Raw genomic sequence first — 15,094 nt, 5'->3', positions numbered from 1 at the left:
TGAAAAAGAATAGAGCAAGCTAGTGTTAGTTGCTTTTGTTAACTGTATAATAAATGAAAAGAAATGGATAGAATACAAAAAGAATAGGGAAGCTAGTGTTTTTTTTTTGTTTGTTTGTTTTTAAGAAAACAAGCAGTTAGTAAATGAATAGTATTATGATACTATGTCCTTTAGGCAGTGACAGAGAGTACATTAGATGTCAGTAAGATGTTTTGATTTGCGCCATTCTTTTCAACAGCCCTGAGCTTAGAACATGTCCATAGAGTCAGTAGTCTGTCACCAAAACAAATTCCTGGTAAACATACCTGGCAACAAAGCTATTTCTGTTTCGGAGTCAAACACAAGAGCTGTGGTCTTTACCTGCCCCTCACTATATTCTCCTGCAGCAGCTCTTGAATAATGTTGGCGATGTTGGAAACGTTTACTTTGTTGATCAGACCATTGATGGACTTCTTCAGGGCTTCCCAGCTCATCCTCTGATACTCCAAACTGTGGAATGAAAAAGAAAAGAATGGATGAAAAACCATCTACACAAATCTGTTAAAGCAGACACTTTCAGCCTGTTAACACCACAGTGATCTTGAAACATTTGTCTTTAGTGCCCAGTAATAGACCATTTTAAAGGTCTTATTTGGCACAACTGTAATAGCAGGAAAAAACCTTCAATGCCGTCTGCTTCTCAGTCTGTACTTCAGCATGAAATAGCCTGGAAAATGCTGATGATAAGGAGTTTTGAAGTCGTGCTCAGCTCCTTAAAGAACTGCTATTTTTCCCCAACAACTAAGCTCTTGAGACTGATCTCTGATGCACTGTCTCGATCACCTATCATCCAGTGTCTGGCCTCAAGCACAGACCAGAGCTCCACTCCTTCTGCTACAGATATCCCACAACCCTAAGGGACACCTCTATATTTCCTGGCTGGTGACCTCCATTCTGCCACATGAGGAAATTTTATCGACCCCTTCATTAAATTAACGTGGATGCGTTTCCCACCATCAATAAATCCCAATCTATTCTTATCACAATATCGGAGAATACTTCAAAATCAATCCCATTCGATATGGATCAACAAAGATCACCTTTCTTATCTGATGATCACTCGTTATTAGAGCTGGGCAATAAAACTAAAAATTATATTTCTCAATGTTTAGGTCTTTTGGCAGTTTTCACCATTTTTGTATTTTTACATTTATATTATTTATGGCTTAAATGGCTGATCATTAAACAATAGTAATTTGAAGACAATTAGATTAGAAGAAATAAAGTTGGATAAAGTCTGATATAATGTCAGATTTTTCCATAAATATGTAGGCATCAAAAGAACAACAAAACAGTAGTGTACATTATTTTGTTGTTCTTTTGAATTTTACTCAAGAAGAGCAGTGCTACAAAAGTCACACATTTCTATTTAAAATAAAACATGGATTATCATGGATTCCACAAAAATACAGCACAACTGTTGTATTATGAGAAAGTATATGGAAATAGATTATTTATTATTGTAATGTCTTATTGTAAAAAATTTTTATTGTAAAATTATGTTTTATAACAATCTTACTGGCATCAAAACCTTTGAACAATAGTGTATATTAATCTTACAAAAAATATTTTATTATGATAAATTCTACACTTAGATTCAATCACAGAAATATTGTCAATATTCAGTATGTTGCCCAACTTCTTATTAATTCCCTTTTTTTCTTGAAAGCTCAAAACCCATTGATGGATTTTCAAAGTGTAATATCATAAATATATAGCCTAAGGTAAATAAACTTTATATCAAACAACAACAGTACACCATGATTAACCCTATAAAAAATATATAGATACAAAATGTAGTGAAACCAACCTGCTCTTGTCAGTGATCTGAGCCTGCATCATTCTCAGTTTGGCCGGTGGGATGTAGGCCCCACCAGTGCGGGTAAGGATGGGGTCCAGCGCTTCCTTCCTCTTCTTTACTGGAGGCTCCTCAGTGGGAGATTTATCATTTTTGGCTGGGGATGCTGACCTTCCCCTCCTCCTGTGTTCCCAATCCCTCTCTCTGCTGGAGCGCCTTTCATAACGATCCCGGTCATCATAGCGGCCTCGATCTCGCTCACGCTCCCTGGACCTGATGCGAGGACAGCGAAGAACAAAGAAAACATTAGAACTGAAAGGTGCAATTTATTACATCAGGACGAAAAAGGCAACAGCATATTTGTCTAGAACATAAACACACATTCCCTCACCTACGACCCCTTCCATAACGTTCTTGAGGAGAACGAGATCTAGAGCGGGATCTGGAGCGGGATCTTGACTGAGACTTCTTTTCATCCCTAAAATGGAGACAAATGAAACCAGTTTAAATAAAGGTCTGAATTTGAAGTGGCTTTTTAAAATTGTTTTTATTGAGATTAATAACAGACTTACCTATCAGATGAGGAGCTTCTTTGTCGGTTTTTGCTCTCATCTTCAGAGGCACGCTAAAACAAACACAATCACATTAGCCAAGCATAGTAGTTGCACCAATAAGTCAAGCTCTGGATTTGTGTCAACTACTTATAGGTTATATGGCTCTAATTATTATTTCTTTATACATGGCAACAGTGCGACATTAATAGTAAACTGCAATGGCATATCTGATTCACACACTTATATTTTAATGGATGGCAGTGTTTAAGGCTTATAAAAACTAGGAATTTTTATTTAATGGTCAATAAATTATTGTTTATTAAACAAACTGATTGAGTACTTGTTATTTACCTTTAAACAAGTAAATAACGTAATTCAGTTGAGATGCAGCTATGTTTCGTACACATTACTTGAAATGACTGTTAATTACTCTTAATGTGTAATATGTATTATAATGTATAATAGCCAAAAAAATAACCAGCACATCTGGAATCTACAAACGGAACCATCCACCCTTTGACATAATAAAAAAGCTGTTTGATTAGTGCTGGGCTGCATACCGGTTCATAACGAACACCAGCGTTTATTTTTCTCATGATATCCATTTTTAAAACACCCCAATACTAGTGCCGTTTAAATAATGTTCGGAACGCGTCTGAGAGGGGTCTCTTTTCACTGTTGCGAGGACACGGCTATATGTGTTACTATTGGTGAAAGTTCTGAAACTGAAGCTGTAGAAGCAGGAGAACGTGACGACACAGAAGAACTCATCCACAATATACACTGACCGCCACAAATATCCACCGAGACGTGACACAAACACGAGCGTGACTTCAGCGCTAGATTTAGCAAACCTCAGATGCTTTTAGCAGCTCATTTTCCATAGAATACATACACTGACAAACCTAGCGACTTTTTTGGATAAACTGTAGCTTTGATTCAGTTTTGTTCTGTGCAGTGAGCAGCAGAGAAGCATCACTTTCAGCTGTCCGTACCTCAGCCGACTCATCAATAAATGAGTCCCGTTACTGACTGTTTGGAATTATAAATATGAGCATAGGTCATCTGTTAATATTACGCACTTTTTGTTTGTCGTGTTTTGTTTTACTCAGGCAGTGTGCTGTATGAGACAAAAATAATAATATCGCCAAAACCACCACATAGCCGCTCAAGATGCATGTCGATATTATCAGACGATGTTGCAATTATAAATGAGTGACTCCAGTTTAACATGTATTATGTTTCGTCACTATTTAGGATGGAATTTTTCTACAATATTTCCTCATCATGACCGTATAAAATAGGCATTCTACAAGTCAATCTACTGCAGTAGTCTATTTTCTCTCTCAATCAGTAGAAAATGTTGTTTACACCCGGTCATGCATGAAAAAGAAAAAATACCGTCATATACCACGAAACCGGTATAATTTTGAAAAATACTATGATATAAATCTTTGGGCATATCACCCTCCACTATGTATGACTGTAACTCACCTTGATATGCGTGACACTGCTCTTCATCCTGTGCATAACACCGTCATCACTGTCGTCTTCACTGCTGTCACTGTCTGAGCCGCTGGACTCTTGATTGTGCCCGGGCCTGGACGATGCTCTCGCCCCAGGGTTGCCCGCCCGTGGACTCCCATCTTTGGAGCCAGCATCCTCAGGTTGAGCTGAACCCTCAGGTCTACCTGCAGCAGGGTTACGTTGGCCATCTGGAAAAAAAAAAAGAAAAAGCATTAAGTCTTAATTAAGACTTGGTTTTAAGACAGCTGCAATCATTCAAAAACATAGTGATGAACAAACAAAGATGATGTTTGCAGAAAACGAGACTACATCCTCTTAAAAGCATGATACAGAGAAGAACACAATTCTTGAATACAAACACTGGACTCCCAGTACCAGCAGTCAACCAATTATTATTTTATGGAGTATTTCAAGTATTCAGTTTTAGTTACACTGTGCACAAGCCATCATACCACCCAGGCTTGGAGTCAAATCCTGATATGCATTTCAAAATTCTATTTAAGATAAATCGCTTCTGGGAGAATGATTTAATGCAGGATTCTTGCAAACCTGAAGTGACATTTCACAACAACAGAAGCCAAAGCTCAATAACTGAGCGCTGAATCGATGCCAGGGAGCATAAAAGCCCATGAAATAATCATAAAGAGCAGATCATTCTGCTAAGCTTGCGAGTGGGCCTGCGACTCAACACCTGCTGTTTTCCTGTGGATCCTTTTGTCACTTCAAACACAGCCACCAAATAAAGAGAACAAAAAGACTGAAGCCTTTATCAATGCAGTTTGCACTCTTTCTTCGAAGGCATTTACAAGAATGACTTATCGCAACACGCACACAACAGCGCAGCGCTTTAAAAATGCATGAAAGGATGATTCTTGTTAAATGATCTTGAAATATATAATGGCTGCAGTCGTGATGTGAAGTGGCTCCAAGACAGCTGGTCTCATTTCCAGATATGGAGCTCAATCTCTGTGACAGCTTCACTCTTAATGTCAAGCTTCAACAGTGATCCTGACATTTCAGAAAGACTTTGAGGAATGAACACAGCCAGGGCTTAAAATTAACAATTGCCACACACCAACTTAAACCAGCTGGCAGGTGTCTTGAGATGGTATGCAAATAAAAATCTAAAAATGAAGGTAAGTGATATGCATTTGAATCAAATCAAAGTAAAAACCTCAATTTCTCTTATAAAAATGTTAAATACTTTAAAGAGTCTACAGTTTTTGTTTTCTTCATGGTGCCACATAAGTGGAATTTTCCTTGAAAAAAATAAATAAAAATATTTCAAAAAAATATAATAATAATTATTATTATTATTATGATTATTATTGTTACCTTATAATGCTACAGCTGTGTATAAATATGGTTGGGAACAAAACATTTAAATTAGAATACCAGAAACAAATACATTAGTGAAACAAAATAAAATTAAACTAAAACAATTCAAAACTTTATGGTCAGTAAAATTTTTAGTGCATGTGAAAGAAGCCTCTTATGTTCACCAAGAATGCATTTATTTGACCAATTATACAGCATAAACAGCAATATTGTGAAATATTATAAAAAATTTGAACTTGAATTTGCAGCACTCATGTCTTCAGTGTCACATGATCCTTCAGAAATCTAATATTTTGATTTGATGCTTAAACGTTTTAATGTCAAAAACCATTGTGCTGCTTTCTTTTTGGTTGGAAATATTTATAAAGTTTCTTTAATGAATAGAAAGCTCAAAAGAAAAGCATTTATTTGAATTTGTAACAAATGCCTTTACAACCATGATTTTTGACATATCACAACATACGGTTGAAATGCGAGATGCTGCGACTCTGTGGTCTCGCCGAAAAACTGCTTTTTCTACTGAAAATACAAAACAACTTAAAAAAAAAAATCAAAAAATCAGACATGACATCCTTGCTAAGAAAAGCACTTAGTCCCACTACACACACTCTACAGAGATATGAAATGGTATCATAACCTCAGAGGAGTCCTTCAATGCCAAATATTCTTCTGTTTTCCAATATAATGCTGAACAAAAGAACAGACCAGGGTCGAGCTTTGCCTCAATTTCGTGCCAAATGTTAAATGCGCTGTACTGAAATACATATTCTAATTGCACACTCAACAACAGGTGAGATATGCCCCTGGGTTTTGTAGGGCAAATCATAAAAATATGAAAAAAATAAAATAAAATCACCCAAATGTGTTCAAGTATCCTTGTGCAGGTGTCAAGGGATGGATAGAGACTTGTGCCGTTCTCACTGGGTCTGATTTTGGATTTGCAGCAGCTCAGCAGAAGGGATGATTGAAAGCATTTTATGGATGATAACACAGACTATGAGAGCTACTGAAGTGAGACTGCTGGTGATGAGCTCTAGAGACCAGGGAGCAATAGATCAGATAAACAGGCATGAGAAGCAAGGTTATACGTCTGCGCATCACTATACTGAGGCCGGATGCAGATGAGCCTTGAGATACAGACCTCTATGGAAAAACACTGATGACTGACTTGACATTGCCGTACAAGATTTAGGAGCCACCTGAGGGACATACTAGCTGTACTATTAATGGAAGAGTTGCATCTAAGACCCTCAAGATTACATTTGATTTATTCACACTACACATGGAAAAATATAACTATTTCCTTTGAGACTAAATCTGAAAAACTAATGACTGAAAACCTTTCATATAAAAGGCATTTCAAATCAGATTCAACTGCAGTTGCTGAAAATGGCAAGAACTAAAAAAAGAAAAACAATGAGTCCTAATTTTACAGTTTGACCAAAGATTTTATTCCTCATAGTTGTAAGAAAAAAACCTTTTGTATTTGAGGTAATTTCTCATGTCAATTGAAACGTGCTAGCTACACAAACTGTGTGTTCGCCCACAACAGGTGCATCTACAGTGAAGCATTGCTCTGTCACTCTGTTCGTCCTTTTGCTGACTGAGGATAGGTTGGAAGTAGGTCTCAGCTGTGAGGAAACAAGCAGGCTCATGTGCCAGTTTAGTGCTGAGGCAACCGTTTTCTGCCCATTGTATGTACAGTTTGTTCTACCGGAGCGGAATTATTTTCAGAGGATATAAGGCCAGTGGAATTACGATTTAAAGGAACAGTTCACCTAAAAAAAATAACATTTTCATAATTTACTCACTCTCTATCATTCCTTACTTTTTTTGTGTGGAAACAAACAATTATTCTTTTAATTATTAAATGGGATATTTAATTAATGGGTAATTGTATTAATTATGGAATAGGACAATAAAAACAAATTAAATTACAAAATAAGTTTTAATACTAAAATTACCAAAACAAAAATGTAAAAAAAAAAGTAACATATACATATATATATATATATATATACACACACACACAAAAAAGATTTTGTTATTAAGATATAATTTTTTTAAACATCTTTTGTGTTCCAAATTATAAAATAAAGTACATTTTGGGGTGAACTTTCCCTGTAACAATCAATAGCAAAATGTGATTTAAGATAATTCACAATTTTATGTGACTACAGTTAAAATGCAATAAAATAAAAAAAGAAATAAAAAAAAAAAATAAAAAGGACAAACTTACCAACAACCCTCCTGCTGTCCTCACCATCACTGTCTCCATCCTCAGATGAACTTGTGCTGGCCTTTCTCTCCCGCTGCTGCATTTCTCCTGGACTGGGAGGCTGGAAGGCAGAGAGAGGACACAGAGTAAGAGCACAGTAGTGCAACAAAGCACAAGTACAGTAGGTCTAAGTGTATGAGTGTTGAGCCTGTTAAACGCGCAACAGCTCCGTCTTGTGACACTGCAACATGCAGCGCTCTTTTTTTAATAAAATCATTTTTCATAATCGATTTGCTGTATCACAATTTATGTTTTTTCATCATCAAAATATAAGACAACTTAAAATTATCATTAAGACGTTTGTTTTACCATTTCATGTTTTGAAGAGATTTAAAGACATAGAATAAAAATAAATAAAAAACTGAGGGATTTTGCTTTATCCGCACATCTATTTTTATTTGTGACTGAAGCCCTGCACTGTCGCGCCCTGTCTTTGTGAAATATCCACCACAGCCCGCCCAAGTGAAGTCTATGTGTGGGAAGCACTGAACATGCATGTCAAATGTCTCCTGTGACAGGATTTTGATTCGAGGGTCTCTAAAGACCACCTTTGAATGAGGTTTGAGCTACTGGAAAAACATTTTGGAATGGATTTCCATTTCTATTTAAGAAGAAAATGTACAATTATTGCACAAACAATTATTCTACTGATAAAGCTGAAATCAAATTAAATAAAACAGTAGATGAAGACCTTAAACTCAAATAAAAATGTGACATGTTGCCTTAATTAAAAGTTTTTAAAATTGTAAGTACATTTTTTAACCATAATATTGAGAGGCGATGAGGAGAAAGGCCTTATGACTTAAAGGTGACAGTTAACCCAAAGAATTAACAAAATAGACTTTAAATATTAGAGGAGTTAGAAGTTTCTGGTCCCCACTGATTTCCATAGTATGCCTATGAACAAAAAATAAATAAAATAACACTATGGAATGTCAACGTGAACCAGAAACTGTGTTGGTTACCCATATTCTTCAAAATATCTTCTTTTGAACACAAGAAATTTATTCAGAATTGGAACAACAAAATGTCCATTTTAATTTTTTTTGCTGAATCATACCTGCAGTTTTTACTGCATTTTTGATAGTTGGTCGCATTGCAGTCATAAAAAAAAAAAAAAGCTCATTTGTGTGGGAATATGACGAAGCCTGAAAATGGCTGTTATCAGAGGCCAGAGATGCTGAAGATGCAAAACACTACAGACAGTAATGCAGTATACTGGAGTAGGGAAGTAAACTTCAATTACAAGCAGCAGTGAGAAACCATCAGACAGCAGAGGAGCTATCAGTGAACTAACATCTGGAGCTGCAGTAAAACATCACTCTCCAAATTCAATTTCACTGAATATGCCACACACACCTGCCACTGCCACACTTTCAATCAAAACTCAATTTGCTGTTTCAGCAGGACGGGCAGGAAGCAGATGCGTGTTTTCTGGGGTGTCGGTAATGCAAAACTCTCCGTGCTGTTTCAGCATTGGCCGCAGACGGATGCGGGACACTCAAAGAATAGCCATGAGCTTGCTTTCCTCTGTATAAGAAACATTCTCGCTCTCAACATCCTATCTGTCCCCATTGAGCCTGACCCCTGGCCATACGCTGTGGGTGACTCAAGTGATTTCTGCAAGCTTATGGGAAACTGGTCTTTCAAACACGGATCTGCCATTCAGCAGATAGGCTGGGATTTCAGAGTCATACACACACTGAGAACGCTGAGCACTTGGGGAAGAAATCATTCAGAAACACAGTGCCTGGTCGAAGACAAAAAAGGAGAACAAGTAAAAGAGGGAAGCAAAAGCCATATCAGCACTTTACATAGCCTAAACCGAAAAGAATGGAGTTTCTTTCAATGTCAATAAAGAAAGTAACAGAGCAGCATTCATTTAAAAAAGAAAAATACAGCTAATAACGAACAGCTGGATCCTGGGTAATACCAGGGGTGCTCAGTTCTTCCAGCACACCTGCATGAAAGTATGTCTTGGCTCTGAAGACCTTGATTAGCTGGTTTAGGTGTGTTTAACTGGGGCTGGAGCTAAACTCTGATAGAACGAGGCCATTTGTTGGAAAAAATAAAACATTTCATAGGGCTCTGTTAATAATGGCAATACATTATTAAACTTTTGAGGTTTTATGAACTCCGTTAAATAAACGTGTTTTTTTTTTTTACATTTAAACCATTAAAATGGATCCTAAAAAGAAAGAAAAGGGGTGTGGGGTAATAATAATGACAAATTTAGTGAACAAATAAAACAGATCTCATTTGGGTCCTACTCCAGAAATGGGACTGGACACCTTTGGTTTACACCATTTTAGCTGGGATTACCTGTAACGTCAAATTTAACAAAAATAATGTGACAAAACAGAAATGAGCATGTCCCAAAAGTCAAGAGAGACAAACATGTTCTTAAGGGTTTTGAGGTTTCATCAAATTTGTTAAATTACATTTCATTTACGGTTTCGAGTCATTTTAGTATAATAAACAATCATGGTTTACAGTCTAGGTTTACATCCATTTCATTTTTTTAAGATATTTGTAATTCTCTTCATTAAGGAAGGACACATTAATAAATAATGTGGAAACATTAACAAATAATTAAAAATTAATTGATCAAAACGGACAGCAAGATATTTAAAACCTTACAAAAGATTTATTTCAAATAAATGTTTTTTTTTTTTTCCTATCAGACTTTCTTATCAAGAAAACCTGAAAAATGTATCATGCTTTCCACAAACATACTATGCAGCACAACTACAATATTAATGATGATGAGAAATGTTTCTGGATCCATGAATGATTTCTAAAAGATCAGGTGACATTGAAAATTCAGCCCTGCCATCATAAGGATAAATTGCATTTTAAAATTCATTCTAAAAGAAGCATTTTATTTTAAATTGTAATTTTTTTCACAAATAATGATAAAATAAACGTAGCCTCATTAAGGGCATTCGGTAGTTTGTTCATCAGACTCTGAAAATTCAGTTTGTCTGTTATTATTCACAGGAAAACAGTGAGCTTTAAGGTCATAAGGCTTTGAAATGACATGAACCCTCAAGTACGTAAATGAAACACTGCTTGGAGAATTTCTCAGGAAAACAGAAAGGTATAAATGGTTCTTCTCAAAGTGCGATATGATTTGTAATCAATATGTAAACAATAATTGGCCACAAGGAGAGAACAATGATTTCAACTACTGAACTACACCTTCTATTGTGGTTTATGCTTGTAATCTGAATGTTTTCAAAGGGGTTTCCACATATAATATGAAAAAAATAGGCCTACTTAATAAATAACCACGTTATATGATGCCTAACATTTTCTTAAAAAGTCAGAAAACGTTTAACGTTGACATTGATTTGATTTTGTGATTCGATCACGTTGTTGTCTTATTTTTTTTTAAGTCTTGTCCCTTTGATAACTTGTCTAGGAAACAGATTTTCACTTTAGAGAATCAAGGGACCCATAAAACACTTGTATGAAGAAAAAAAAAGGGTTTATTATAGTTTTTTGTCAGTGCTTATATCAATATTACACACAACTGATCTCACGCGCACACTAAAGCAGCGCCATCTGCTCCATGTGTGCAGGCCCACCCCCGTAAACACAACTTAACACAAAATCGACCCGCTTTAAACTACACCGCCGTGGAAAACATACATATTCGTGTTTTACCGCAGGTAGAATAATGATTTTCCTACCTCTTCTCTGGATGTAGAACTCATATTCAATGCCATTTCGGACTCGTTTGACTCGGCCGCCATCTTTCCCGCCGTCTTCCGGAAGTGATGCTACGGATGCCCGCGAGGCTCCGTGGAGGAGCTCAACGCGTTTTCCCTCAGCAGTAGATCTGCATTACTGAACATATGCTGGATGATTATCACTAAGGGAAAAAAACAACAACAGCTCTGCGACAGGAAACAGATGTCTTGATATTACTTTACATTATATTAATGTATTGAGGCTAATGTCTACGCCGAGGCAAAATAAGTGAAAATGAATTATTAATGTTAAGATTTTTTTTTTCTCGTGTCCCAGGTGTAAATGTCATATTCTTCAATAAGTGGCACTGTAACTTTATCTGTCTTAGTTCATTTATCACATACCTTACAATAAAGATCTAATCATAGCCTTGCCTTTTATTTTAAGGTGTTGTCTTGTTGTTGTCAATCACAGCAAAAATATATTTATATATAAAAAAAAAATAATAATAATACAATTATTTGATGCCTAACACAACTACAATCAGATCATGAAAGACAAATATTTTAATGAACAACAATTCTGATCTTCACATTATCACTACAAAATAACATATGCCAAATAAAATGTATTTATTTGTTTAAATTGCATCCATTTATTATGGGAGAGTTTAAAAGATGCTGTCTAAAATGTTTGGCATGATACAATAAAGTAAGAATAGGTTCTTATAGAAAATGTATGTATGTATTTATTGACTAATTTAACCAATTTAATTTAACATTTCTACACCTTTATAAAAATAGATCATTAAAAAGACACAATATATAATGTATTTAATAATATAATATTTTATCATTAAAAACTTGTTTCTTATAGGGGACAAAAAAGTTAATCATTAACTTTATTCACATTGAACCCTCAGATTATGATGAATGGGGTTTAATGATTTAAATAATTATGTTTCTTTTTTGAAGTACAACTACAACATGAATGTATTGTTATCTGTTGCGAATTCAAAAATGCATCTAAAGCTTAAAACCATAAGCATCAATAACCTGCTTAACATTCTCTCTCATCATTGAGGCTCATGAAATCAGTTACAGTTACAAATTATCATTACTTACCTATAAGGCCCTAAATGGTTTAGCTCCAGCGTACCTAACTAGCCTTCTACCACGCTACAACCCATCACGCACCCTAAGGTCACAAAACGCTGGACTTTTGGTCGTTCCTAGGATAGCAAAGCCCACTAAAGGAGGTAGAGCTTTCTCACATTTGGCTCCCAAACTCTGGAATAGCCTTCCTGATAATGTTCGGGGTTCAGACACACTCTCTCTGTTTAAATCTAGATTAAAAACACATCTCTTTCGCCAAGCATTCGAATAATGTTTCTTTTTAATTGTGAGTGTAGTTGCATCTGTTCAAAGTTGCATTTTTATTCATTAGCTTGGGTTAAACTAATTTTACTTTGTTGGATCAGCAGCTATGCTAATGATGTCTGTATTTTGTTTCTATGTTTCGCCACGGTAACTAGGATTTACACAAGCTCCAGTCTGGATCCAGAACACCTGAGAAGAGATGATGCTGACCCTCAGAGGACCCCAGATGATGCTAACCTTGAATCAACAAACAGAACTAACAATTATTGCTAAATGTGTGACTGAATCATATAATAACTTAATAATATTGATAGTTCATCGTCTAGCTGACTACGTCTTGTATTATTATTATTTTTTCTAAAATCCTGTCAAATGTGCACAAACTACTAGCTACTACTAAATATTGTAGAAACATAATTTTCTGTAAAGTTGCTTTGTAACGATTTATTTTGTAAAAAGCGCTATACAAATAAACTTGAATTGAATTGAATTGAATTGAAATATTCCCTTGAACAAAACAGATTGGATGCTTTATGTCCATGAGAGATTATAAGAGATCATAGTTTAATTACAGACCATGACACAATGTCCATATTTATTAGGCTCTATATAATTCTTTACAGTTATCATGTCAAGGATTGCATTTGGTCCACTGTACAAATCCACGTTTATTTACATCACCTGTAGTCTCTGGCTCTGGCTGCATGCTTTCTTAGAAGCATCATTCTTATAAATTCTGCCTCGTCATGTACTGCATGAGTCATGAACATCTTGCGGTTTGAAAAAATATCTACACTTGCTTTCAAACCATGTTTTTGATGCACTACATAAGTTGTATTTATCTACAGTATGATGACAAAGAAAAGATCTTCATGAGCTTTTAATAACTTCATGTGAAGCATTCGTAACCCATCCAGCTCTTTTTTAGTAAAGGTTAAGACAGTGGTTTAGTTTAAACATTATTTCATCCCGAAGGGGGTTTATTTTCCCTGTGTTTGTTTAAGAGCTTATGTGACATTTTCTTTAACTGAAACGACACATCCGTTGTGAAGTGACCCGAACTGCCTCCCTGCTGTTGCTGTTCTTTCCACCTCTGACTCTCTCAAAACAGTTAGTCTGCAAAAGCATGAATGTCAAGGGACATGAAATATTAGGCTACTCAAGACATCTCCTTCTCTTTCAGGAGCAGAGCTTTTCACAATAGTGTGTGGGAGGGTGTAGTAGTAGGGGCTAGTTGTCACCTTTTTTTCTTAAATGTTTACAGTAAAACAATTATGAAGCTTAAAATGATTTACAGTATGACATAACAAAGAGGTAAAGGGTAATATGCTGAAAAACTTGCTGTTTTTTTTCACTCAGAAATAGCTAGTAAATTTTAAATAAGTACAAAGAAATGTCAAATTACAGATTGAATTAGGCATGACATTTGGAAGGAGAAAGACTGAAATGGTATTTTCTTGTGGAACTTACTTCAATAATTTTATAATAAAAAAATGATCTTATTAAAGAAAAAAATCTTATTAAATAAAAAATGCACAGCATGTAACAGATATGTAAATATGTAAGTATCAATCAAATATCAATAAATAAATATCAATTAAACCATTTTATTTAAACTGTTTACATTGGTTAGGTGATCTTGCTTCCATTTAAATAAACTAAAACCATGTTTCCAGATAACAGTTTTATTTAACAACATTTTGCATCTTTGAAAAAAATATATATCATGCAAATATGCTTAATTTAAGATTTATTGTAAAGACAAAAATAATTATATTATTGTAAGTATTAAATATAAACAATTGTTCATACGTTTGGGGTCAGTAAGATTTTTATTTTAAGATTTTATATTTTAGTATTTTTTTATTTAGCAAGGATGCATTAAATTGATAAAAAGTGACAGTAAAGGACTTTAATGTTACAAAATAACATTGCAAAGAAATGCTGCTCTTTTGAATGTTCTATTTATCATTTTCATTATATAAGGTGAGTTAAAACTACAGTTAGGAGAAGTGTTTTTCCCTTCTGTCCATATAAATTAATTGCATCTCAGATTCAAAAGACAGCACTGCCATCTACTGGTACCCAAAACAATTCATTGACTCTACTTCATACAGTACATTCAAAATTAGAGCACACGATTTATTAAACCAATTAAATATTAAAATGACAGTACTCAAATGTTCAGAATACCTGATATGGCTCTACAGAGCTAAATCTAGTTTAATTAAGCTCTTAGAAATCTCATCTTTGTATTCATGTTGGTTCAGTTTGTTTTTGGTTTTTTTATGTTTCTGTTACAACTTTAAATGTTAAGTGGTGTGGTGGTAAAAGGTAATGAAATGTTTTCTCTGGTGAATACACAGAAGTGTACACATCATTTTTCCTTTAAATCTTAAGATTTCAATTAGACATTTTTATTTCAAACATCTCCAAACATCAAGACAAGATCCAAATAACCTGAAATAGACAAGAAATGGGTGTC

General features: G+C 35.0%; 1 protein-coding gene across 1 annotated transcript in view; it reads right to left on the bottom strand.

Annotated features, from left to right (window-relative positions):
• The window catches only part of cwc22 (CWC22 spliceosome associated protein homolog), a 37,594-nt gene extending 26,216 nt beyond the window's left edge, over positions 1-11,378 (bottom strand). The window contains exons 1-7 of the mRNA XM_026271288.1: positions 11,230-11,378; positions 7,496-7,595; positions 3,886-4,106; positions 2,410-2,462; positions 2,229-2,315; positions 1,850-2,110; positions 361-489 (exon numbers count right to left, since the gene is read on the bottom strand). Of these exons, the coding sequence (XP_026127073.1) occupies positions 361-489; positions 1,850-2,110; positions 2,229-2,315; positions 2,410-2,462; positions 3,886-4,106; positions 7,496-7,595; positions 11,230-11,292 (914 nt within the window). The 5' untranslated portion in view covers positions 11,293-11,378. The remainder of the gene's footprint in view (positions 1-360; positions 490-1,849; positions 2,111-2,228; positions 2,316-2,409; positions 2,463-3,885; positions 4,107-7,495; positions 7,596-11,229) is intronic.
• Between the last annotated feature and the right edge of the window lie 3,716 nt (positions 11,379-15,094).

This window comes from Carassius auratus, chromosome 9 (assembly GCF_003368295.1).
Source record: "Carassius auratus strain Wakin chromosome 9, ASM336829v1, whole genome shotgun sequence".
Taxonomy (NCBI): domain Eukaryota; kingdom Metazoa; phylum Chordata; class Actinopteri; order Cypriniformes; family Cyprinidae; genus Carassius; species Carassius auratus.
The sequence above is the reverse complement of the archived record's forward strand: the minus strand, read 5'-3'. Positions and strand labels throughout refer to the sequence as shown.